The sequence below is a fragment of the Ovis canadensis genome, chromosome 18 (genome assembly GCF_042477335.2).
Source record: "Ovis canadensis isolate MfBH-ARS-UI-01 breed Bighorn chromosome 18, ARS-UI_OviCan_v2, whole genome shotgun sequence".
Classification (NCBI taxonomy): Eukaryota; Metazoa; Chordata; class Mammalia; order Artiodactyla; family Bovidae; genus Ovis; species Ovis canadensis.
In genome coordinates, this window is record NC_091262.1 from 32,115,962 (window position 1) to 32,142,101 (window position 26,140).

General features: G+C 52.6%; 1 protein-coding gene and 1 pseudogene across 1 annotated transcript; one reads left to right on the forward strand and one right to left on the reverse strand.

Annotated features, from left to right (window-relative positions):
• Window positions 1-683: 683 nt before the first annotated feature.
• ISG20 (interferon stimulated exonuclease gene 20) lies at window positions 684-17,906 on the forward strand. The gene is made up of 4 exons (XM_069560255.1): window positions 684-999; window positions 1,291-1,542; window positions 16,309-16,509; window positions 17,693-17,906. Exons 2-4 carry the CDS (start codon window positions 1,315-1,317, stop codon window positions 17,777-17,779), a joined length of 516 nt encoding a protein of 171 aa, XP_069416356.1. The 5' UTR covers window positions 684-999; window positions 1,291-1,314; the 3' UTR covers window positions 17,780-17,906.
• Window positions 17,907-24,171: 6,265 nt separating this feature from the next.
• Window positions 24,172-25,665, reverse strand: LOC138423875 (myeloid-associated differentiation marker-like; annotated as a pseudogene).
• Window positions 25,666-26,140: the final 475 nt, after the last annotated feature.

Consider the following 26,140-nt stretch of genomic DNA (forward strand, 5'->3'; position numbering starts at 1 on the left):
AGTGGCTACACTCTGATGACTGTTAGATTGCAGGTACTCTTGGCTACACTCTGATGACTGTTAGATTGCAGGTACCCTTATCTTCCTGAGTGCCCTTAAGGAGGGCACACTGGAGGGCTACCCTGCTGATGATGGTGACATCCTTGTCTACGGATATGGCAGGAGATACTCCATTTCTCAGAGCATCAGTTCAGTTCAGTTCAGTTCAGTTGCTCAGTCGTGTCCGAATCTTTGCAACTGCATAGACCGCAGCACACCAGGCTTATAATCCCTAGGTAATATAGCCAGGCTGGTGGGGACTCCCCCCAGGCCTGCTTCTCCTTGTCCTCGAACAGTGTCAGCAGAGCTGGAGGCAGAGCCCTTCAAAGGCAGACATGACCATTTCTGAGACACCCCTGAGCCGGTGGAGGCCCTAGGGCTCCCTCACTGCCTCCTTGCCTCTGCTGGGTCAGCGGTGGGGGCTAGCCCTCCTTGCGTCCCAACCTTCTCCTGCCCTTCCCAGTAAGTAACCTCAGTGTCCCAAGAGCCAGTTCTCCCTGCCCCTGTGAAAGACCTCACAGAGCATCAGATTTGGTGATGGCTCCAGAAGTTGTGGGACCGTCTGCAGGCTCCAGTCCCGGGGATGTTTCTTTTCCGAGCAGAGGGCGAGAAACAAGAGACAGATGTTGCAATCTACAACACTCACATCAGCCGTGTCACTGAGGAGGGGCGGGCTTGAGGGAGTAGGTGGAGGGGCAGGGGCAAAGAAAGATGGGACACCCAGACACAGAGCCAGTGGCCAGCTTCGTCAGTCCTGACTCAGGCTACGGAGCTCCCGACAGGCTGGCAGCCCTGGGAGATGAGGCAGCCCAGCCCACGTGCCTGGCCTCCGCCCCTGACTTCACTTGATAGCAAACCAGAAACTGAAACAGGGTCAGGATTCCCGGCTTGAACTCAGAGATGAGTCACTGCTAAGAGCAACTGCAGTAGCTGAGAAAGGGGCATCAGAGAGGCAGGCAGGTGAGAGTGGGGGACAGGATGGGGGCTTCCAGACGTTTCTCCGGGGTGGTGGCCAGGGGTGGTGGTGGGAGGGGGGCATCTTGATCCCGAGGCTGCCTGCAGGACCCGGGAGAGGCCATGGGATCGCCAAGTGAAGAGGCTGGTTGGGGTGGCAAGCAGCCAGCTTCTCTCTGCGCCAGGTGGTTGTGGCGAAGGGCAGGGCAGAGGGTGTAGGCTGCCTGGGAGGTGGCTGAGGACACCTGGGACCTTGGCCGGCCTCTCGAATGATGGCTCTCCTGCCGCCCCGTCCAGCACACCTGAGGGTCCTGGTGGAATATGGCAAGGAGCGAGGACGTGGTAGCCATGGACTGTGAGATGGTGGGGCTAGGGCCCTTCCGGGAGAGCGGCCTGGCTCGCTGCAGCCTTGTGGACTACCACGGCTCCGTGCTGTACGACAAGTTCATCCGGCCCGAGGGTGACATCACTGACTACAGGACCCCGGTCAGTGGAATCACAGCTCGGAACATGGAGGGGGCCACCCCGTTTGCCGTGGCCAGGCTGGAGGTAAGCGAAGGGCTGGATGCCAGCCGGGCCAACACGCACACGCCCGCATATACACGCTCCTCTGGTGCTTCCCCTGGGTGCTGACCTGTGACCTGTAATTCCAGCCACGTCCGACTCCCCACCACCCCCGCACCAGCCAGGGCGTGAGAAACCCATTGGTGTGGCCATCGCATCCCCAAGGATCAGACATCAGACAACCGTAGGCTCGCCTCTAGGAGCAGCCTTCACGGCATCTAGTCCACCTTGCTGGTCTCATGATGGGGACACCGTCCTGCCTGATGCCCCCTGCACACTGATTTGGGGACTAGATTCCCCATTCTCTCCCCTACACCGGCTGCCTCCGGGGAGCCCGGCAGGGGAAGTGGGGATGGGTGGGTTTTGGAGGCCCTTACCGGGAGGGGGCCCCTCCCTGAGCCCCCCGGGAGAGCTTGCTCCCAGACCCCCACAGGCCATCCGCCCTTCCAGGTGGGTGGGGCGTGCCAGAGCCTCCCAGTCCTCTTGCCCTCCAACTTGCGACACCTCCAGTTTACTTTCTGTTTCTCTGAATCACTCAGTGAAAAGGAAACTCAACCTCTCTAGAAGCGGCACCAGGGTTTAGTCATTTCTGGGAAGGTGAGCTCAATTTGGGGAAGTTCAGGAAGAACACAAAGGCCCAGGGTTCACTTTAGTCCCACGCACTGCGCATGTGCGTGCTCCCTGTGCCAGAGATGAGGCCACAACAATAGCCACTGTTTCCCGAGCACTGGCTACTCAGCGGATGCTCCCCGAGTTCCATCCGGGAGCTCGTTCACGCCTCACAAAGCAGCCTGCCAGGAGCGTCCTCTGCAGCTGCTAGGTCAGGGCTAAGAGGGCCAGGTTTGAATCCTGGCTTTGCCCCTTACCTGCTAAGTGACCTTGTGCAGGTTCCTTGAACTCTCTGTATCCCATTTCCCCGACGGGAGTGATAACAGTAGCAATCTCACAGGATTATTGTGAGGACTGAGAAAGGGCTTGGAAAGAGTGCCTATAGAAGTATTAAAAACCTGTTAACTAGGGACTTCCCCGGTGGTCCGGTGGTTAAGACCCTGCACTTCTGGTGTAGGGGGTGCAGGTTCAGTCCCTGGTTGAGGAACAAAGATCCCACATGCTGCGTGGCATGCCCAAAACACACACACACACACACACACACACACACACACACATACACCAGAATAAACCTGTTACTTGTTAGGATTCTTCCCTTGTTCCCATATTACAGATGAGGAAACAGAGTGTCTGAACTAAATGTTGGTTTGCTAGGAAACAAAGTACCACAAAGTGGTTTAGACAAGAGAAATGTCTGTTCTCACAGTTCTAGAGGCTAGAAGTTCCCAGCCAAGGTGTCAGAAGGCTCCTTCTGAGGAGGGAAAACCTGACCTGCGTCTCTCTCTTAGCCTCTGTTGGTTTGCTGGCCATCTGTTTATTTGTTCATTTATTTTGGGCTGCTCTGGGTCTTCGTTGCGGTGCACAGGCTATTCTTTCTCACTGGCGTGGAGCACAGGCTCTAGGCGCGCAGGCTTCAGTAGTTCCAGCGCCCTGGCGTGGTAGTTGCAGGCTCAATATTTGTGGCTTAGTTGCTCTGTGGCATGTGGAATCTTCCTCGACCAGGGATTGAACCCACATCCCCTGCATTGGCAGGCAGATTCTTATCCTGCTGGCCATCTTTGATGGTCCTTGGTCTGGAGAAATGTCACCCCAATCTCCGCCTTCATGTTCACGTGGCGTTCTTCCTCTGTGTATGCCCCTGTACCAGATTTCCCTTTTATAAGGACACCAGTCATATTTGTTAGGGCAGTGGTTCCCAATCTTTTTGGTATCAGGGACTGGTTTCATGGAAGACAATGTTTCCATGGGGCTGGGGGGATGGTTTCAGGATGATTCAAGCTCAGTAGGGTTTACACTTCTCTGAGAATCTAATACTACCGCTGATCTGAGAGGAGGCAGAGCTCAGGTGGTAATGTGAGTGATGGAGAGTGGCTGTAAATACAGGGGAGGCTTTGCTTGAGCCTCCTTTCACCTCCTGCTGTGTGGCCTGGTTCCTAACAGGCAACGCACTGGTAGTTGGGCACCCCTGTGTTACAGAACCAACATGCTCCATTATGACATCATAACAATAACATCTTCCATGACCCATTTCCAAAAAGGTCACATTTTGAGATGGTTGGGGCTTTCAACAAGTGGATTTGAAGGGGAACATATTCAACCCATATCACTGAGTATCTCTTACAAGTTCAGATAAATAGAATGTAAAAGGCTCAAAACCTCTAGACCTGTGTGTCCAAGAGAGCATCATCTGTGACTAGTGAGCACACTGAAAGTGGCTGGTCTGAACTGAGATGTAAACATAAAATATGCACTGGATTATGAAGACCTGAATTTAAAAAAGAACCATAAAAGGCCTCAATAATGTTTAACATGGAATATATGTTAAAATGATATTTTGGTTAGGTTAAATAAAACATGTTGAAAGTAATTTAACCTATTTCTTTTAACTTTTAAAATATGGCTGCTGATGATTTAAAATTACACACGTGGCTCACGTTATGTTTCTTTCTATTGGACAGCAGTGTTCTAGAGTTGCTAACAGGATACTACGGAGCCCAGAGGAGCCCACAGTACATCAGGGTGGTTCTAGAAAGGCTGCTCGAGGCTGGTACTTTTTGCCAAAGGGGTGGGAGGATTCAGTGCCTGCAACTCAGTGTGTCATAGGGAGCCACTGAAGGTTCTTGAGCGAGAGCATGGCAGGATCAAAACCACTGCCAGGAAAACCTGAACTGGGGTGCTGGGGAGACTGGATGGGAGTAAGGAAGGAGATGACAGTAGAGAGGAGAGTCAGAGAGACTGAGGAGCAGTTGCAAGGATCTTAGTCATCGGCAGCATCTGGAGGATGGGCAAGAAGGAACTGTTAGGACCGAGAACAAGAAGGGGAGGGCAACACGAAGGAGAGGTGGGGCTGTTGGGGCCGATGGGAGGCCCAGGGCCCCTGTGTGGAGCTGCCCATACTCAGATCCCCACTGAGCCTTCAGGTGGGCGGCATGGCATCTCTGCTCCTCCTTCCCTGTCCCTCCCCACCCCAAGGTGGAAGAAGGGGCAGAAGAGTCCAGAGCAGGGGAGAGGAGGCGGCAGAGAAATGCAGTTCCCTGGACGCCCTCAGGCACCGGCCTGGGAGTCAGGACAGCTCGGTCCTCATCCACACTTGGTGTTGAAATGCGTTTGCTTTTCAGCTGGAGATGATGCCCTTCCGGTGTGTAACACAGAGTGCTGCCCAGAGTAGGTGCTTAATAGCCATTCAAGAGGGCTCCCCACGTGTCTCCAGTGGTAAAGAATCTGCCCACCAATTCGGGAGACACAACAGACACAGGGTCAATCCCTGGGTCAGGAAGATGCCCTGGAGAAGGAAATGGCTACCTCTCTAGTATTCTTGCCTGGAAAATCCCAAGGACAGAGGAGCCTGGGGACTATAGTCCATGGGGTCGCAAACAGTTGGGCACAACTGAGCACACACACTCACACACACACACTCACAGCCGTGCCAGGAGGGAGGCGGGATTAAAGGCAGGGCAGCTCTTGGGACCCACCTTGGGGTTCACATTTCCGGCTCTGTCACTGGCTGGTGTGACGTTTGGCAAGTTATTGTTGAGGCTTTCTGAGCCTCTATTGTCTCTCCAGTGAAGGAGGAGCTAGTGTGTCCTCCCTGGCCTGTGAACGCTGGGTGTGGCGATGTGGTCTGTAGTTCTAAGCACAGTGCCTGGTTCGGGGTTGACTGTCACTCCATGTGCTCCGCTCCTGGAGAGGGCAGGGCAGAAACTCAAATTTTACATCCAGTCCCCTCTGCAACTTCCCCTGAGAACCGCGGGCTTAGATTCTGGTCCTCGTTTTCTGCATAGGGTAAGCTCCCTGCTCATCTCTCCTACCCGGCTGTCAGAGGAACTTCCCCAGGCCTGGCTCAGATCACAGTCCCCACTCTCATCCCCACCCCCTGGTTCAAATACCTGCAAAGGCTGCCCGCTGCCTAGAGTCCCCCTAACCCAACGTCCATGGTCCCCCAAACCCCACCTACCTACCTTTTCTGGCATCTCTCTCAGCTCAGCCATCACCCCCCAGTACTTCAGCCCCATCCTGTCCCCCTCCCATTCCCCATTCCTTCCCCTAGAAATACTGCCGTCCTGGCAGGCTCAGGCTAGGGGAGTCCTGCGTGATGCTCTTCCTCTCTCCTCACCCTCCCAACCCCCGACTCTATCCACGTGGGAGTCTCACCCTCCTTGCTATAGCCTGCACTCTTGGCATGCAGGATCTCAATTACCTGACCAGGGATCAAACCTGTGCCACTGCAGTAGAAGTGCAGAGTCCTGACCCCTGGACCGCCAGGGAAGTCCCAGAGACGGCATGCTTTAGAGCTTGCCTACCCCCCACATGGGTCTGCCTAGCTCTGCAGCTCCTGCAGGGTATCTTATCTACCCCAGGTTGGAGACTGTGCTTTGAACATAACAGGTGCCCTGAGAATGTTTTGGGACTGGAGTTGAACTGATTTTCAGGAGTCCTGGGGCTTACCAGGTGGCACTAGTGGTAAAGAACTTGCTTGCCAATGTAGGAGAGAGACCTAAGAGATGGAGGTTCAGTCCCTGGGTTGGGAGGAAGATTCCTCGGAGGAGGGCATGGCACCCCACTTCAGTATTCTTGCCTGGTGGGCTGCAGTCCATGGGGTCACAAAGAGTTGGACACGATTGAGGTGATTTAACATGCACAGGAGTCCTGGCAGCTGCGTGGACCAGAACTGCCTCTGCCTTCATGCTGGCTTTTGCTGTCAAGACGCAGTAATACATGCAGGGGGCAGGGAGCAAGCACAGTGTCTTCAGACTTGGCTGGACGTGGGTCCAGTCCCAGCTCTGCCTCCTGATTGCCCCATGTCCTCCGGCTTGTTGCTAAACCTCTCTGTGACATAGGGGTGATGTGAGAAAGTAGCGCAGGTGTAACCAGCAAGGTGTCCAGGCCCTGTTCTAAGCGCTTTCAACACACCACTACCTTTACTCCCCACCACAGCCTGGAAGGTAGTCTCATCACTCCGTTTTATAGATGAGCAAACTAAGACACAAGGCTGAGCAGACTGTCCAAGGAAGGGGAGGAGCAAAGACTCAAATTCTGTCCCCGGGACTTCCTCTGCGATGTTCCAAACCTGTGATCAGGGTGTGAATCCTGTGAACTCACTTAACTGTGAATGCTAAGAGCCTGGTGGTGTTTTTCAGTCATCAAGTCGTGTTCGACTCTTTGTGACCCCATGGACTGCAGGCCGCCAGGCTTCCCTTGTCCCTCACTATCTCCAGGAGTTTGCCCAAGTTCATGTCCACTGAATCGATGTTGGCATCCAACCATCTCATCCTCTGTTGCCCTCTTTTCCTTCTACCTTCAATCTTTCCCAGCATGAGGGTCTTTTCCAGTGAGTCGTCTGTTCGCATCAGGTGGCCAAAGTATTGGAGCTTCAGCTTCAGCATCAGTCCTTCCAGTGAATATTCAGGGTTGATTTCCTTTAGAATTGACTGGTTTGATCCTCTTGCAGTCTAGGGGACTCTCAAGAGTCTTCTCTGTGCCTGGTGTACACACAGCGTCAGTGCAGCATGAGGGTGAAGCTGAGGGATGAGGCAACTGCCATCATTTTCTTTTTGTTTTAAGATATATATATATATATATATATTTAAAATTTTTATTTATTTATTTTTGACTGTGCTGGAAATTCACTGTTGCAAGGGTTTTTCTCCAGTTGCGGCGAGCGGGGTTACACTTTAGTTGCAGTGCACGGGTGGGCTCTAGGGTGAGACGGCTTCTGTAGTAGCAGCTCCCGGCTTCCAGAGCACAGTTTCAATAGGTGTGGTGTACGGGCTTAGCTGCTCTGCTGCCTGTGAGATCTTCCCAGATCAAGGATTAAACCTGTTTCCCCTGCACTAGTAGGCAGATTCTTCACCACCGAGTCACCAGAGAAGCCCCCGTCGTTTGTTTTCATGAACGAAGACATCGAGACACATTGACCCCACTCGTCATCCTCAGTATTTTAATCCCAAAGGCCAGGCTCATAGAACCCGAGATGTGTGGGGGGTAGGGCAGAAGTCTATTAGCCATTTATCAGACCCACAAGGCCAGGTGACACCTCTCAGGTGAGTCGAGGTTTCTTGCAGGCATTTTCCAAAGGCGGCTCACCAACCTGTCTCTTCCTCCCATGGGAATGGCGAGTGGACCAGGCTAGCAGTGAGCCATTGACCAGGTCGTAGAAGCCAGGCGGGCTCCGATGAGCCACAAAGCCCGCTAGCACACCTTGGACACCCAGGAGCAATGTGGCCGCAAGGCACCGAAGTTTCAAGGGGACCTCCCTCACACTGTTCTCTTTTTTAGTTTTTGTAATGGTGTTATATTGCTTTTATTTATTTATCTTAAATATTTGTTTACTTGACTGTGTTGGGTTATCGTTGCTGCACTCAGGATCTTTGCTGTCACATGTGGTATTTTTTTTGAAGGCGCACACAGGCTCTAGAGCATTCAGGGTCTGTAGTGGAGGTTGTCTGGGCTCAGTCGTTGTGGGACGTGGGCTTGGTAGCCTTGCAGCATTTGGGAGCTTAGTTCCCTGACCAGGGATCGAACCCATGTTCCCTGCATTGGAAGGCAGACTCTTAACCACTGAACCACCAGGGAAGTTCCGACACTGCTTTTATAATGCAAGGTAATTGCCTTGTTATCTTCTGACACCTGTAGGTCTGACTGTCATCTAACACAGTGGTTCTCAGTGCACCGTGATTCTGCCCCCAAGGGGACATTTTTAGCAACATCTGGAGGTGTTTCTGATTGTCGTAAGTGAGGCGGGGAAAGCTGTCAGTGATATCCAATGGCTTGAGGCTAGAGATGGTGTTAGACATCCTACAACACACAGAACACACACTCACAACAAAGAAGTATCGGGCCCCAAATGTTAGTAGTTCCAAGCTTGAGAACCCTGGTCTACATAGAGCCCCATAAGCCAGGCTGTCAGCATAGGAGGGAACCTGTGAGGAGACCGAGGTCCAGAGAGGGGCAGTGACTTGCTAAGGACACACAGCAGGCTGGGCTACAGCTCAGTGCCCAGATTCAGAGCTCTCACCTGACAGGTCAATGCTCTTTTTTTAAATGAAATATTTATTTATTTGGCTGCCTTGGCTCTGAGTCAAGACACACGACTCTTCATTGTGGTGCATGGACGTCTCTCTGGTTCTGGCTCGCAGGCTTGGTTGCCCCTCAGCACGTGGAATCTTAGCTGCCCAACCAGGGATGGAACCCACGTTCCCCGCACTAGAAGGCAGATTCTTAACCACTGGACCAACAGGGAAGCCTGTCAACACTCTTTTAACTCATGTTTTAATCTAATGATGATGGTCAATAACTGGTAACTCACTTTTTAAAAAACCCTAAGTTTTCTATTTATTTGTCTTATTTCTGGTTGCACTGCATCTTCGTTGCTGTGTGTGGGCGTCTCGCTTCAGTGGCTTCTCTTGTTGTGTAGTGCAGGCTCTAGGCGTGGGGGCTCAGTATGGCGCATGGGCTTAGATGCTCCGCGGCATGTAGGATCTTCCTGCAGCAAGGATTGAACCTGTGTCCCCTGCATTGGCAGGCAGATTCTTATCTACTGCACCACCAGGGAAAGTCCGTAACATACTTTTGTAAATAAATGCTCTTCTAATGTTAACCTGGTATAGTGAGTAGCATCCACCCCATGCCTGGGGTTGGAGAATGAGAATGATGCTGTGAGTTCGCACATAGAGAAGCTGAACCTTGTGAGTCATCGTAGTTTAGGTGGGAAACAGAAAGGAAGGAAGCCACGGGGGCTTGTGAGCAGAGTGGTTTCAGCTGTACCAGTGACACAGCCCTTGCCTGGGTCAAGGACCCTGCTGGGGTCCCCACACCTGGAATGTCTTTCTGGGGCTCAGCCAGGTGAATGAGGACAACTTTGTCATCCAGGTTTTCCATGGGTTAAGCAGCCTTGTGGGAAGCAGACCCAAGCTAGGGGCCAGGACACCCGGAGAGCCTGGCAGGGACAGGAAGAAAGAGCGGGTCCAGGGCCACTCCTGACGATCAGAGTAGGGGACCTCCACAAGGGCAGCATTCTTCAGAGTGCCTTATGATCACCTCTCCTGGCCCCAGGCATGAATGCATGGACAGATGGAAAGACGGATGCATGATGGGAGCAGCGGTCTCTGAGGGGCTGGACAGACATCAGAGCCGGCATTTCCAAACTCAGCAGATGGGAGGAATACCCTGGAACATTTGCTAATGCCCCTTCCTGGTGATGATGCTTCAGCCGGTCTCGAGTAGGGCCCCGCCCTCTTGTCTTTTAACAAGGGCCCCCGGTGATTTTTTGATCAGGCCCATCTGGGAAATACTTGGACTAGAGGGGAAACAAGGTGGAAAGAGGATGCGGGCAGATTCCTGCACCTGGGCCTGTCATTCCCCTAATGAGTGGCATGGTACACACCACCCAGCACCCCCTGTCCCTGTGGGTAAGATGCTATGATAATCCCCACCTTATAGGACCCATATTCTGGAATCAGAAATCTTTACTGAGGGCTGTCATGGGTTCAGCAGTGGAAATTATTAATTAATTTTTTCTGTTATATGATATTTTATTTAGGGTTATTACATCACTTTTTTTTTTTAAGTTTTTATTTTGCATTGTTCAGTTCAGTTCAGTCACTCAGTTGTGTCCATCCCTTTGCAACCCCATGAGCTGCAGCACTTCACTCCAGGCCTCCCTGTCTATCACCAACTCCCGGAGTTTATCCAAATTCATGTCCATTGAGTCAGTGATGCCATCCAACCATCCCATCCTCTGTTGTCCCCTTCTCCTGCCTTCAGTCTTTCCCAGCATCAGAGTCTTTTCAAATGAGTAGCTCTTCGCATCAGGTGGCCAAAGTATTGGAGTTTCAGCTTCAACATCAGTCCTACCAATGAACACTCAGGATTGATCTCCTTTAGGATGGACTGGTTGGATTTCCTTGCAGTCCAAGGGGCTCTCAAGAGTCTTATCCAACACCACAGTTCAAAAGCATCAGTTCTTCAGTGCTCAGCTTTCTTTATAGTCCAGCTCTCACATCCATACATGACTACTGGAAAAACCATAGCCTTGACTAGATGGACCTTTGTTGACAAAGTAATGTCTCTGCTTTTGAATATGCTATCTAGGTTGGTCATAACTTTCCTTCCAAGGAGTAAGTGTCTTTTAATTTCTTGGCTGCAGTCACCATCTGTAGTGATTTTGGAGTCCCCAAAAATAAAGTCTGACACTGTTTCCACTGTTTCCCCATCTATTTGCCCTGAAGTGATGGGACCAGATACCATGATTTTCGTTTTCTGAATGTTGAGCTTTAAGCCAACTTTTTCACACTCCTCTTTCACTTTCATCAAGAGGCTTTTTAGTTCTTCACTTTCTATCATAAGGGTGGTGTCATCTGCATATCTGAGGTTATTGATATTTCTCCCATTAATCTTGATTCCAGCTTGTGGTTCATCCAGTCCAGCATTTCTCATGATGTACTCTGCATATAAGTGAAATAAGCAGGGTGACAATATACAGCCTTGACGTACTCCTTTTCCTATTTGGAACCAGTCCGTTGTTCCATGTCCACTTCTAACTGTTGCTTCCTGATCTGCATACAGATTTCTCAAGAGGCAGGTCAGGTGGTCTGGTATTCCCATCTCTCTCAGAATTTTCCACAGATTTTATATTGGGGTATAGCCAATTAATGGGACTTCCCCAGCGGCTCAGTTGGTGAAGAATCCACCTGTAATGCAGGAGACCCGGGTTTGATCCCTGGGTAGGGAAGATCTCCTGGAAGAGGGCATGGCAATGCACTCTAGTACTCTTGCCTGGAGAATCCCATGGACTGAAGTGCCTGTCAGGCTACAGTCCATAGGGTCACAAAGAGTCAGACACGACTGAGCACACACATAGCCAATTAACAAACAATGTTGTGACAGTTTCAGGTGAGCAGTGAAGGGCCTCAGCCATACACGTGTGTGTGTGCACTCAGCCGCTCAGTCATGTCTGATTCTCTGCGACCTTATAGACCATAGCCCTCCGGGTACCTCTGTCTATGGAATTTTCTAGGCAAGAATACTGGCATGGGTTGCCATTTCCTCATCCAGGGGACCTTCTAAACCCAAGGATGGAACATGCATCTCTTGTGTCTCCTTGCAGATTCTTTGCCACTGAGCCACCTGGGGCTAGGAAGCCCTAGCCATTCATATATCTATTCTATTCTCCAAACAGAAATTATTAAGTTCAACTCTGAAATTAATAATGCTAACACAATCCCTAGATTCTCAACAGATGGCAATAATAACAACTGTAATGATAGTGACAGGTTCAGGCAGGTCTGGACAGGGCATCTCAGCAGTCAACTCACCTGCTGTGTGACCTGGGCAAGCCTCTTACCCTCTCTGATCCTCAGCCCTCTCCACTGTAAAATGACATTAAGAACACTCTTGTTGTGAGGCCTCACGATGAGGTGTGGAAAGTACCTGACCCAAAGCCAGGCAATGAGAACGGATGGATGAATGTCCCTTTCCCCCACCCCCTCCAGTTCTTTCCAGGAACCTGAGCCTCCACCCAGTGCATTGGACACATTTGCCTCATGACACTGATTCAGGGCAGGTTGGCAGCCAGCAGCTCACACAGCCCGGAGGCCCTGCCAGCTCACCTCCACACCACCCTGGATTTCCCTCTCTGCCTTGCCTCAAAAAGTCCGTGGAGCTCACCTCTCCAGGCTCTCCCTTTTCAAAGAGGGAAACTGAAACCCAGAGATGGTCCTTGACCTCCCCGAGACCACACAGCAAGTCCCAGAATCTTTGTCCTGAAGAGTTGACATCTCTCTGCTGAAAAGACAGGTCTCCTCCTTTTCCTGCCTCTTCATCCTTCTACTTCTTGTCCACTTCATGATGAGTCTCATGGTCCTGAAGGTAACCATGCCCGCCTCCCCGTGGGGACCCTCAGGAAGTGATGAATTTCCCGGGAATACATCCCACGATGACTTGGCCCTCTTAGCCTGGGATCGGCTACTGCGGTTGACTCTGGGATGTCACAGCCCCCTCAGGGCTTGTGTGAACTAGATCTGAGTCATCTCCTAGACAAGAAAACAGGCCCACTGTTCAGAAACATAAAAGATGTCAGCAAGGAAAGGTATGTGACCCCCCAGCTGCCCAGCACAGCCACATCCCCTGGCCCTGGGCCTCGACCCATCCCCTGCGTGCTGCCCGAGCCCTTTCCTTCACACGAAGCGTTCTCCTCCAGCCTCTGCTCAGAGGTTGTGTGCCCTCATCGCTCAGGGGGCCCCCAGACCTCCAGCATCCGCACCACCTGTTAGAAAGGCAGAATCCCCCAGTCGAATCCAGATTTTGGTAAGGTTGACTAGCTGATCCCTAAGCCCAAGTGTGACAAGCACTGATGTCTCTCAGGAGTGGCCCAGCTTCATTCTTGGAGCTTTTTCTCCAGTCCCTAGGTTGGGCAGGGGTCTGTCTGGAGGAAGTGTTAGTTGCTCAGTTGTATCTGACTCTGTGTGATCCCATGGATTGTCTCCTTTATCCAGGGGATTCTCCCAGGCAAGAATATTGGAGCAGGTTGCCATTCCCTTCTCCAGGGGATCTTCCCAACCCAGGGATCAAACCCAGGTCTCCTCATTGCAGGCAGACTCTTTACCGCCTGAGCCACCATTCCCAACAAAACCTCAGTAATGGAGGGGCTGATGGTGGGATGGACCCACCCTGTCTCCAGTGCTGTGACTGTGGACAGGTCCCCTCACTTTTAAAAAAATTTACTTATTTGCCTGCATCATGTCTTAGTTGCGGCATGCAGGATTTTTGTTGCATCATCCAGGATCTATCCTTGCAGTGGGTGGTCTCTCCAGTTGACACATGCTGGCTTATTTGCTCCATAGTGTGTGAGGTCTCAGCTCCCCAGCCAGGGATCGAACCCACATCCCCTGCATTGCAGGTGGATTCTTCACTGGACTGCCAGGAAGTCACTTCTGGGAGACTCGGCTTCTCTTCTGCAAAGTGGCCACAAGGGGGAGCAAGTCAAAGGTCCCACTTGATGTCTGGGGAAGCAGCTAGAAGCAGAAGCAAGACACTGGAGGGTGTTAGCCACCTAGAGGTTCCTTTCTGGGCACAGAGGAAGAGATGAAGGCTGCTGAAGAGCTATCCAAGGTGGGCCTGAGATGGCTATGAGCTGCTGCCCAGACTGCACCTAGGACAGCTTGCCCCAAGCACCCACCCCAACCCTGTCCCTTGGAGGCCCAGGGGCAGCCAAGAGAAGGAAAGGTGACGCCTCCGTGTGGCCAGTGACTGAGGCTGTCCATTTGGCCACCATGGGAAAGGAGGTGAGAACAGAAGCAAGAGGGGTGGCCTGGGCACACGGGCAGGGCACTGGGCTGGGGCACTCTCCGGGTCGACCCCTGCAGCTTGCCCAGGGTGCTGGCAGAGGCTGGGAGCAGGAGGCTCTTCCATATAACACGGTATGACAAGCAGGCACTGGAGCCATGCCCGCTGGCTTTGAGGGCTGGCCCTGCCATGAACTACCTGTGTGACTGTCCCAGTTATCGAATGATGCTTAGCAAGTCACCCCAAAACCAAGTGCTCCAAACAATGTCAGTATTTATGTCACCCACGCATCTGCAATCTGGGCAGGGCTCGGACAGGGACAGCTGATCGGCTGAGGCACCTGGCCAGCCTGGGGTTGGAATCACGGGGTGGGTCACTCATCCACCTGTCGTGTGGCTGGGGCTCCTTGGGCACAACTCTGTAACTCAGGGTGGTTTCTGCAGCATGGTGGTTTCAGGGTGACTCAGGGATCCTGGGACACTGGCTCCATCGACCAGTGAGACATCAGACAGATTGGCTCATATTCAAGGTGAAGGGAATCAGATGGCATGTTTCCTTTTCTTTTAAAAATTTGGCTTATTTTTGGCTGAGCTGGATCTTCTTCATTCCTGCATCCCGAGTGGGCTTTCTCTAGTTGCGATGAGCAGGGGCTACTCTGTGGTTGTGATGCACAGGCTTCTCTTGTGGTGGAGCACGGGCTCTACACTCAGGCTTCAGCAGTTGGGGCGCCTGGGCTCAGCTGCTCTGCAGCATGTGGGATCTTCCCAGACCAGGGATCGAACCCATGTCCGCTGCATTGGCAGGCAGATTCTTAATCGCTAGACTACCAAGGAAGTCCTAGGCTCTGTCTGTTCTGAAAGGAGTGTCAAGGAATCTGCAAATATTTAAAAATCATCAGAATCACCTTGAGTAAATTACTCCACTTCTTGATAGTTCAGTGGTTTTCAACTGCAAAATTCAGTTAAACACAGCCCTCCCTCATAGCTGTACTGGTTTTCTACAGCTTTTATAACAAAACCATAGACTGGGTGGTTTAAAATAATGCAGATTTATCATCTTACGGTTCTGTGGTTCAGAAACCCAATGGGGTCTCATTCCTCTGAGACTGAAGTGTCCACAGGGCTGTATTAATTTCTGGAGCCTCTGATGTGTGTTAGGTGCTCAGTCACATCCGACTCTTTGTGACCATGTAGACTGTAGCCCACCAGGCTCCTCTGTCCATGGACTTCTCCTGGCAAGGATACTGGAGTGGGTAGCCATTCTCTTCTCCAGGGGATCTTGCTGACCCAGGGCTCGAACCTGGGTCTCCTGCATTGTGGGTAGATTCTTTACCCTGTGAGCCACTAGGGAAACCCCGGAGGAGGCCTGATGAAGGATTCGTTTCCTTGTCCTTCCCAGCTCCTAGCTTCTTGTGTTCCTGACTCTCAGCCCCTTCCTCCACTTCCACAGCCAGAGACAGACCGTCAAGTCCTCAAGTCAGATCTCTCGGACCTTCACGTATAAGGACCTTGGGATTATGCTGGGCCCCTCTGAGTCATCCAAAAACTCTCCCTAGCTTTACTTTTGGTTGCTCTGGGTCTTTGTTGCTGCATGTGGGCTTTCTTTTAGTACCTGGACTAGGGATCAAACCCGTGTCCCCTGCAGTTGAATTCTTAACCCCTGGACTACCAGAGAAGTCTCAGAAACTGCCCCTCTTTGAAGGTCATCTGATTAGCAACCTGAAGTTCATTTGCAGCTTTAATTTCCCTTTGCCATGTAACATGTTTACAGGTCCTGGGGATTAGGAAGTGGGCATCTCTGGGAGGTTATTATTCCATCTGCCACAAGAGGGTTGTTGAAAGGATTAAATAACATAATGTATGTGATGAACATCGGCGAGTGCCTGGCTCATGGGACAAACTGTTAGTCACTTACTTCTGTTCCACTCTTTGTGACCCCACGGACTGTAGCCTCCCAGGCTCCTCTGTCCATGGGATTCTCCAGGCAAGAAAAGTAGAGTGGGTTGTCATTCTCTTCTCCAGGTGATCTTCCCAACCCAGGGATCGAACCGGTCTCCTATATTAGCAGGCAGATTCTTTACTGTCTGAACCACCAGGGAAACTCCCAAGGCAACCACCAAAGAAGCTGGAATAGGCCTTTGGGCAGAACTAAACTGTTGAAGGTGATGAAGGGCCTGCTCCAGCCTCTTTCACTCCCTGAGAGATATGTCCCAAGCCCAGAGAGGGATGGTGGTGTGCTCATGCTCACACAGCAAGTCCAGGAGGGGCTGCTCCAGGCCAGCCCCCTTGATGGCACCACGTTGTCCCAGACCCACCTGGAAGGGCCCTGGGTGACGTGTGGGGCCTGTGTCTTCCCCGCCAGATCCTGCAGGTGCTGAAGGGCAAGCTGGTGGTGGGCCACGATCTGAAGCACGACTTCAAGGCGCTGAAGGAGAACATGAGCAGCTACGCCATCTACGACACGGCCGCCGACCGGCAGCTGTGGCGCGAGGCCGGCCTGCAGTACTGCCGGAGGGTCTCCCTGCGCGTGCTGAGCCAGCGCCTCCTCGGGCGGCGCATCCAGGTGAGGGCCACCCCGTTACCTGGCGGGGGTGGGGGGCTGGCCTTCCCTGCAGGACTCTAAAGTCCCCCAGTGCCTCCAGAGCACATATGTGGCCCCAGAGATGCTCTGCTCACCCCAACTTCCCCACGTAGTCCTGAGAGGCTGTGTGCTCTGAGAAGGTGCGGGCTGCTTGTCTGGCAGGCACCGCGTCTATCTGAGCGCTGACCTGGGAAGCCTGTAGGGTGAGGCCGAGGGCCAGGGAAGGGAAGGCAGCCCATCAAGGTGATTTAGTTTGTTTTCAGGTAGGCCAGTTTCCCTGTGGGTAACTGAGGCTTCACCCTCCAGCCCACCTTGGGAAACTGTATAGTGCAGACCTCGGGCGTCCCCAGGGAGCCGCACCGATTAAACACAGAGCCCATCAGGCCGCGGCTGATACTGCTTTTGGGGCCCTAACTCTGAGCCCCAGGCGGGGGCAGGCGTGTGCTGGGAGCTCACCAGGGTGGAAGGGCCCAGGGAGGCTGGCTGGACACTAGGAGCTGCGGCCACTTGGGCTCAGCGGATGTTTAAGAAGCACCTGCTTGGGGCCAGGCTGGACCAGAGGCTGAGGACCTGGGAGAGCAAGGTCCCGCCGGCCCTTGAGAAACTCTTGGTTGAAGGGAGAGAGGCCTGTGACCTGTCCATCAACACATCTGAGCGGGGAGGGCAGGTGTCCTGAGCAGGGATGGAGGACAGGGTCAAGCAGGATACCAAGTCTGAGTGGAGGGTGCAGGTGTGTCTTAGCAGAGGAGGCAGGAGAGAGGGGCCTGGGGAGGGGAGAGCCTGAGCCCCAGTCTGCGAATTGGGGGGCAGCTTGTCTGGGGAGCAGGAATATGCAGGAGGCAGGGGATGGGCGTGAGTTTGGGCCCCTCTACAGGGCTTGTGGCACCAGGGACCGAGGACAGAGTGTCAGCTCCTGGCCTCACTGAAGAGCCCTGTTCTCAACGTGCTGAGCAAGGAGCACTCTGGAGACATCTGTGTCCATGTTCCCCAAGCAGTTCCTGTGAGAACTGCTTGAAGCCTGGCCTGCTCCAGCCACCAGCTGAGCCTGTGTATCAGGGGCTATGGAGACTCACCCTGACCCGCTTCAGCCCTGGGCTCAGGCTGTCAGCAGGGAAGGCCCGGGTCCCATGGCGCCTGGATTCATCCCCTGTCCATTCATCTGCAGGACAGCGTGCTGGGCCACAGCTCGGTGGAGGACGCCAGGGCAGCCATGGAGCTCTACCGCATCTCCAGGAGAATTCGAGAGCAGTGAGGGCTGCCCGCCTGGTGGAGTCCAGCCCCTCCCCGAGGACAAGAGGCCTTTTGTCTCTTCGGAACAAAAACTCTGTTGCTTTTGTAAAATACATTTTTAGCAATAAAATAGCTCTATATTTTCTCCACTCCCTTGGATCCTCCTCTTTTTCTTTCTTCTCTCTGAGCCGGGCATTGGTGGATCCCACCCGGCACTTGAGAGGGCAGCGAGCATGAACTGGGATGGGGGCTCAAGTGTTCCCGTCACTTAAGGGATGTCTGTGTTAAGGAGTGTCAGTTTCCTGAACGTCTCGAGTCTACGAGTCTGAGAAGAAGTCCATGTGACAATTAATACAATTAATTACCTCCACCTGCCTTTCTAGCTGCATTTATGCCCAGAAAGGGGAACGGTTTCCTGAGGATAACACCCAGGTCCAACGTTGTGCAGTAGAATAATCTGCAGAGTTGTTATTTTAATCCCTGACTGGGTCCCTCTTCAGCTTCACTGAACCAGAATCCCTGGATGTGGGGGTTGGGGTGGGGCGTGGGGGTGAGGTAGGTACCTGTTAGTATTTTGACCTCCAGAGGTGATCCTGATGCATAAGACATTCAAGTCACATAAGGTACCTTTTCATCACCCTGGTACTTGAGCATCACATGGGGGCTGCTGGGCCCCATCCCAGAGTTTCTGATTCAGCCTGGCTGGGTGGGGGAAACCCAGGAATCTGCATTCCCCACAAGTACCCCCTTGATGTCTTGTGCTGATCCAGGGACCATGCTTTGAGAAGCGCTTCCCACATCAGGCGACTGTGCTGTGCAGCCAAGGATGAGCCACTGGCCTAAGGGCTGTGTACCACCAGGGGGACTATGGTCACTGGTCCAACTTCACCCTCTCCAAGTCCCTTGGCTGCCTTCATGCAGAGAGAGGGCGCAGCCCTGTTGGATGTGTCCTCAATAGCCCACTGCAGGGATGAGGGGCTCCAGGTGAGGTTAAACCCAAGGATTCAAATCCGGGCCCATCCGACTCCAAACTCCGGGGCTTCTTTTCAGTCTGTTTTACAATGGCAGCCTCCCGTTTGTGCCACTGGCCTCTGAAAGCCTCGCTAGGGAAGGCGAGGGGGAAGTGCAATTTGACCTCTCTGGATTCTCCCTTACCTTGTTGCCCACGTTTTGGAGTCCGGACCTCTGCTGATTGTTAATGAACTTTGGAACCTGTTGGGTGCAGCTGCTTGTCTGGCTGTGAGTGGCCATCAGGTGGTGCCCTTGAACCATTTTACTGACTTGCAGGTAGAACCAGCCTGAGGGACCCTCTGGCAGGCGATGTGAGAGGCTGGGTCTTTAACATGAATGGAGGGCAGCTTCAGGGACCCTCTAGATGCGTTCATCAGCTGCTGAGTTGAGACTCAGGGCAGCCGAGGCAGTAGTGCTGCCTGGCTTGGAAGGTGACCCCCAGGGTCCGTGACTCCCAGCCCGAGTCCTTCCAGGGCTTCAGGCTTCCTGGAAAGAAGAGGAGCCAGGGTTCCCAGAGGAAAAGCTTTCCCAAAGGAAATCTCTAACCTGAAGTCCTGGTTCTGGCTCTGGGGCTTGGATGCCCCAGGGGAGGGAAGAGCTGGCGGGGGAGCTTACCTCCTAGGTGGCGCAAAGGTGAGGGTCAAGACCCCAGAGGACAGCATATGCTGTGGCCCCGCCCTCACCCCGGGCCCCTGCCTCCTGCACAGCCAGCTCTCAGTGGAGGAAGCCCCGTCACGGGGAAGGACAGGCTGATGCTTTAGAAAGACCCCAGCTTCAGTCAGCCCACCTGGCTCTGTGTCTCCCTCTGTGAGATCAGGGTCCCGTCCATCAAAGGGCTGAGAAGGGGACTGAGGCCCCATAGACAGGGTGCCCAGCATCAGGCTGGGGGAGGTGGGGACCCATGAACAGCACCGTTACCACTGGTCCTAATAAAGGAAGACCCGCTCCTGAGGGCCCTCTGGATCCCTGACCTACCTGGGTCCCCACACACCTGTGGTGGTGCTGGCTGGATTTCTCTCTCCTCCTCCTCACTCTCCTGTAGATCCTTGAGGTCAGGGCTGCTCCACTGTGATCTCATTATTCCCAGAGCTTGCCGCAGGCCCTGGTGTCTTCCAGTGGGTGAGGAGATGGATGGAGTGACGGAAAGAAGGAAGGAGGGAGGGATGAGTCCGTTCTTACCCGATGCTGGAATAAGTCGTCTCGTGTCTGACCTCAGCATCCTCCTCCTTGAGCTCCCCCACCTGACAGAGCTCCTCACCTTCCCTGAGTGATTGCCCGTCACACGGCCGAGCACCAGGACCAAGTGACACAGTGGCCGGCACTTATCAGGGCTCTTGGGGCACCAGGCACTGTTCTAGGTGCTACGCATGTATGATCTTGTGTGTAGTAGGGGCTGTTATTCTGCTCATTTTGTTATGAGGAAGTTTAGGTACAGGGAGGTTGAATAATTTGGCCCAAGTCATACAGGGGTTAAGTGATAGGTCTACTACTTGAATACTATTAAAGGAAAAGATGCTTGCAAGTTTCTAATCATGTAGGGAACTGACAAATCAAATCCCTTCTTCTGCTGCAGCACAAGTCCCATCCCAGGTTTGACTGGCTGGCTGGCTGAGGAGGGAGCCTCTGGCCGCTGCCTTGGGAGACAGGGAGCCCAGGCCAGGCAGAGAGCAAGGGAAGGGCCTGAGGCTTGGGCACTGGGGGCTTCTCCATCAAATGTGTGTGCTGAAGGGCTGGAGGAGGCCCTGGTCACCAAGTAGGTTGGCTTGGAGGCCGCAGCGCCCCCCACCGCCCCAGATCCCTGGACCTAAGTCACCTCACTTCCCTCTGCCTTTGGAGAAAGGCCTGTGTGGGCGTCTCTCAGCTCCTCCCCTAGTCTGTCCATCAAGGCTGCAGAGAACATGGAGACCATCTGCTCACCATCCTTCCCCTGACCCTTCTCCACCTGATGCATTTTTTCAAACTTCAGTTTTGTTTTCTTAAAAAGATAATATATTTACGTTTCAAAATAAAGATATTCTAAAAAAGCCACACATTGAGAAACCTGGTTTTACCTGTGGCTCCATCCACTCTCCCTTCATCTCTCCTACCCCTCCAGGACCACTGCTCCGCTAAACTCTCCAGAGTCCTTCTCAAGCTTCTTAATACAAATAAAGCAAATACAATTGTATTTATTTTTATGTTTTTTCCTTTTTTTATTACATAAAAAATAGCATACTGCATGTAGATTTGTATCTTACTCCTTTTACTTAGCATATCCTGGATATATTTACAATCATTATTTGAGAGCATCCCTATATTTTTCCAGCAGTATAGTATTTCCTCTCCTGTCTGTAACTTAGCTTATTAAACAGCATCCTAAAGATGAGTACATGGGTTGTTTTCAACCTTTCCAATCTTAGTCTCAAATGAGATCTTGAGTAGGAGATTGATTCAGGCAAGGCTGCTCTGTTTAGAGAAAGTGCTAGGTGAGGTCAACACCACCTTGAAAGCCCACTGCCTCATCAGAAACCTAGGGCTCCAGAGAACACAGCTTAAAAACCACATTAGTCCAATTTTCTCATTTTACAAATTGGAAACTGAGGTTCAGATCAGGGACAAGACTCATCTGTGGTCGTGACTTGTTCTGTGGTAGAACTGAAACTAGATACCAGATTTATTGGGCTCTCCAACTACTCAAGGTTCATCCCTGGGGGACCAGACCAGAGCTGTTGGGCCACTTAACAGGAGGCAGGACCATATGTGACTTTGGATCCATCCATAGACGTAGAATCCTCCTCTCTCTCATTCTGGGCTTCCTCCTCCCCTTCCCCTGCTTAGGGTCAGCCTCTCTGTAGGTCCAACAGAAAGGATTTTGCATTCTCTAAAGGAAACACAAGCTCTCCAAACAGGGCAAGACCACTTGGGCTGCTGAGCTGGACTCTGAAGAAGTGGAAAGTCAAGGAATGTGCAGGAACAAGGGAGTCTGGGAGACCTCAGACTGTGGGGGCGCCTGGAAGCAGTTCAGGTGTTTCTTTTTTAATTAAGTTATTTTAACTGGAGGCTAATTACTTTACAATACTGTAGTGTTTTCTGCCATACATTGAATCAGCTATGGGTGTACATGTGTCCCCCATCCTGAACCCCCCTCCCTCCCCATCCCATCCCTCAGGGTTTTTTAAAATTCTTTTTATTTGCGTATTTTATTTTTGGCTGTGGTGGATCTTCGTTGCTATGTGGACTTTCTCTAGTTGTGCTGAGTGGGGGCTACTCTCCAATTGCAGTGTGCTGGCTTCTTGCCGTGGTGGCTTCTCTTGTTGCTGAGCACAGGCTCAGTAGTTGTGGCCCACAGTCTTAGCTGCCCAGAGGCATGTGGAATATTCCTGGACCGGGGATCGAACATGTGACTGCAGGCAGATTCTTCACCACTGGACCACCAGGAAAGCCTGAAATGTGTGTTTCTGACAAGCATCACTGGAGACTTGGACCACAGGCAAGTTTCGGCGGAATCATGTTATGACAAGAAACATGTTCACCAGCAAGCATATTTGGCAGAGGTCATGGGGATGGACGGTTTCCCTTCTCCAGGGGATCTTCCTGACCCAGGGATTGAACCTGGATCTCCTGCGTGGAGGGCAGATTCTTTACCATCTGAACCACTAGGGAAGTCCAACATGAGCCTTAATCCTCTGGCCCATCTGTCTTACTAGCCTCTTCAGCCTACAGGAAATGGTTCCCTCCTGTTGCTTCTTCCCGTATCTAGAGCCACACTATTATAATCATGGATCTTATGAAACCATATATTACATGAATCATTTGGAGGAATCTAGTCACCGTTATTTTTTTTTATCACAGGCTCAATCCTAGATCTGTTAAAGAGAAACAAGAATCTTGTAAAATAAGCAGAATGCTGGTAACACAGTTACTGACATCAGCCAGGTGCTCAGTGAGTAAGTAGTGTTATCGTCTAAGGAGTTACATGGCTTGCACAGGGAAAATTCACCTTTATGGCGGTTCAGGCATTTCTGCCCTTGGGGAGCGTGGCTAACACGTAGCACAGATGCTCAATGCACACCAGAGGGGAGGGGGAGGCCGAAGGGCAGAGAAAAATTTTATGTTGAAATTTTTCTTGCCTTGGTTTAATAGATGAGTTTTCCTGAGGGCTCCTGGGAGCCCTCCCCCTCCACCTCACCTGCTTCTGGGTGAAGATCACATGCTTCATCCCAGTACAGGAGTGAGGGGCAGCAGTGGGTGGGGGTGGGGTCCTTCCCCTCCCCTCCCCCACAGGTCTGCTTGCCTGGAGCCCCTCTGGCCCTGGTGACGCCAGGATGCTGGACTCTGAGGCTTTGTGGCTGAGACCGGGAGATTTGTGGGGCCTTCACTGCCCCCAGTTACTGTAAAGGGTTTTTGGTCTCAATGCAGAGGAGCACACGGGCACACTCACATGTATACACACACACACATGCACACACACACACACGCATGCACTGAGCATGCTCACAGAACATATCTTTCTAGAGAGGCATCCAGGTGCTGCCATGGCCCCTTTAAGAGTTAGGGGACAGGAAGCTGGCACTGGGGTGGGGCCCAACATCCTGTGTCACAGGCTGGCTCACACCCATAGGCTCTGGATCAGGGGTGGGTGGGAGTCAGTGGGAGGGGCTCCCAGAGACCCAAGTTTGGGTGAGGGTGGAAATTGGCTAGGACTGTTCTGAGTTCTAGGCAAATCTGGGGCAATGAGAGTATGCAGATTTTGTTTTGGGGGGTTTGTATTTTCTTTCATTTTTATGTTGAGGTTAAAAAGGACATTGTAAATGAGAAGGGAAGAGGGTTTTCTCTACAATTGACAGCAGGATCTTTGGGAACCAGAAGCTCCAGAAAAAATTTAAATTATATGTATTTTGTAGATCACATTGTGTCTGAGTCCAAGAGAATCAAGAAGCTGCAGCAGGACGCGGTCAGCACACAGAAACACAGATGTGTGTGCCCCCTCATACTCGAGCGATGCAGTTTCTTTGACAATGGAAGCAGCAACCCCCACCCCCTACAAAGAAACCTGCCCAAGAGAACTTAAAGAGAAATTTCCCCTTTAAGAACAGAGTCACCCAGTAAATTTTGCCCTCCTGATCAGAAGATAGGAAAAAAAGAAAAGAAAAAAATCCCAGGCTGACACACCTTAAAGCTGCAGGGGCCACACTCTTCTCCCTGCAGAGGCAGGACCTGCTGTTTGATCACTGAGGCAGCAGGCCCACATCGCTGCCCCTCACCAACACTGCAGACAGGTGTCTTAAAGTTTTTGTGTTGCTTCACCAACTCTTACTTGGATTCCCCAGAGAGTAGCTGGGATGGACAGTATCTACCCCTGGCTTCCTCTAAGATGGCCTCTAGGCAGCGGGTGTTTAGTGAGCCTGCACAAATTCTGGAGCCAATCTCAGGTGGGGCTGGAACACCCCACCTGCAGCACCAGGTGGGGCCCAGTAACCAGAGTTTCTGCTTCAAGACTCCTGCCACTGAAAAGTATAGACGTCCAGATATTTTAGTTAAAGTTAAAGGGCAGGTGCCCTGTACACTCCCCTCCCATGGGAGATGGGGGGCCAAATCACACAGAGGGGGCTGTGTGCTGTTCAGTCAGCACCTTAGGAGGCAGAAGGGAGCGGTGGGCAGAGAAGGGAGGAGTCTCAGGTCCTGACAGATCAGAAGAAGGAAGATGGGGAGAGGTGGTCAGGACACAGGAGACGAGAAAACCAAGGGTGACCAGAAAAGGGGCAAAAAGCAGAAAATGTAGAAAAGATGAGAGAAGCAAGAGAAAAAGGCAAAACAGGACTTGGGCAACCAAGGAAAATAGGAAGGAGACAGAGCAGGAGGAGGGAAGGAAATAGGAAAGAGAGTGAGATGCATGGGGAGGATGTGAGGAGGGAGAGAGCTAGGAAGAGGGCATCAGAGAACACCAGAGCTCAGTGAGGATACCTTTGTGAGCAGAGGATCAGGAGTCCCTGGGCTGGTCCTCGGTCCCTACAGAAACCTGACGAGCCCAGTACCCCAGGTCGGCCACATAAACCAGCAGGTTGATGGCTGTCAGGACGGTCACAGCCAGGCGCTGGTCCCAGGCGCACATGTCGTAGGTGAGCTCTTCCCTGCAGTCCCCATCACTGGGCCTCTGGGGCTGCCCGCCGAGCTCCTCGCTGAACTGGTAGAGCGGCCAGAGGACCAGAGCACTGATACAGAGGAGGACGGAGAGCAGGGTGAGCACAAGCTGGAAGAGGGAGAAGGGCCCGGGCAGCCTGTATTCCCATTTGCCCAGGTCCAGCAGGAGGACCACAGCTGCCAGGATGAAGCAGATGGAGTACACGGCCACGCACCACTCCAGGGCCGGCTGGTGCAGGTACAGGGAGGTGTTGATGATGCAGGCAGAAACTACATAGGCCATGAAGGTCTCCAGCACCTTCAGCAGGCCTGGCACGGTGTGCACAAAGCAGGGGACCTCCTTGAACCCATAGGCGACCCATGTGCAGGCCACATCTCTGGCATACAGCGCTGATATGACACAGGAGAAGGCAGAGGCAGCGGCGACCCAGTCCCGGTAAGGACCATCAGGCAGAAACTGGACGTGGGTGATGGAGTAGGTGATGGAGACCGAGAGGCAGAGGAGGGTGGCATAGCAGGCGTAGGTCACAGGAAGTTGAACCAGAGAAATGGAAAGTGGGAATGGAATCCATAGAACTCAACAGTGAATACCACGAGGGTCATGGCGAAACAGAAGCACCAGATGGACATGGACCAGTTTCCTGTGGCTCCCCACTCGGTGGCCCTGCCGGCCACCAGAGAGATGGCCACACACATGGAGAACAGCTGCGGCAGGCAGAGGCAGAGGCACATGATGGCCGTGACGTCCAGGTCTGGGGATGTCCGCCGGGTGGACATGGTGCTGTGATGGTCAGGCAGGTCACAGTCACCAGTACAGCAGTGGTCTTCACTGAGGACCCAGCAGAGGAAGATCCAGCTCTGGAGGTGGCAAAACTCAGACGCCTGGAAAAGGTTCAGGGCCCTGTGATGGCTGAGGCTCTGGGTCTGTGGAGTTAGAACCACTGGCCCAGACACTCGGGTAACAGCCTGATGGCTCAGTGGTAAAGCATCCACTTGCCAGCACAGGGGACACAAGAGACGCGGGTTTGATCCCTGGGTCAGAAAGATCCCCAGGAGAATGAAATGGCAACCCACTGCAGTATTCTTGCCTGGGAAATCCCATGGACAGAGGAGCCTGGCGGGCAGCAGTCCACAGGGTCTCAGGACTTGGACATGACTGAGCGACTAAACCACCACCGCGACCACAGCTGCTCCAGGATGATTTTCCCCGCCCATCACCCTTGACCTCATCAGGAGACTTGTCTTATCCCAA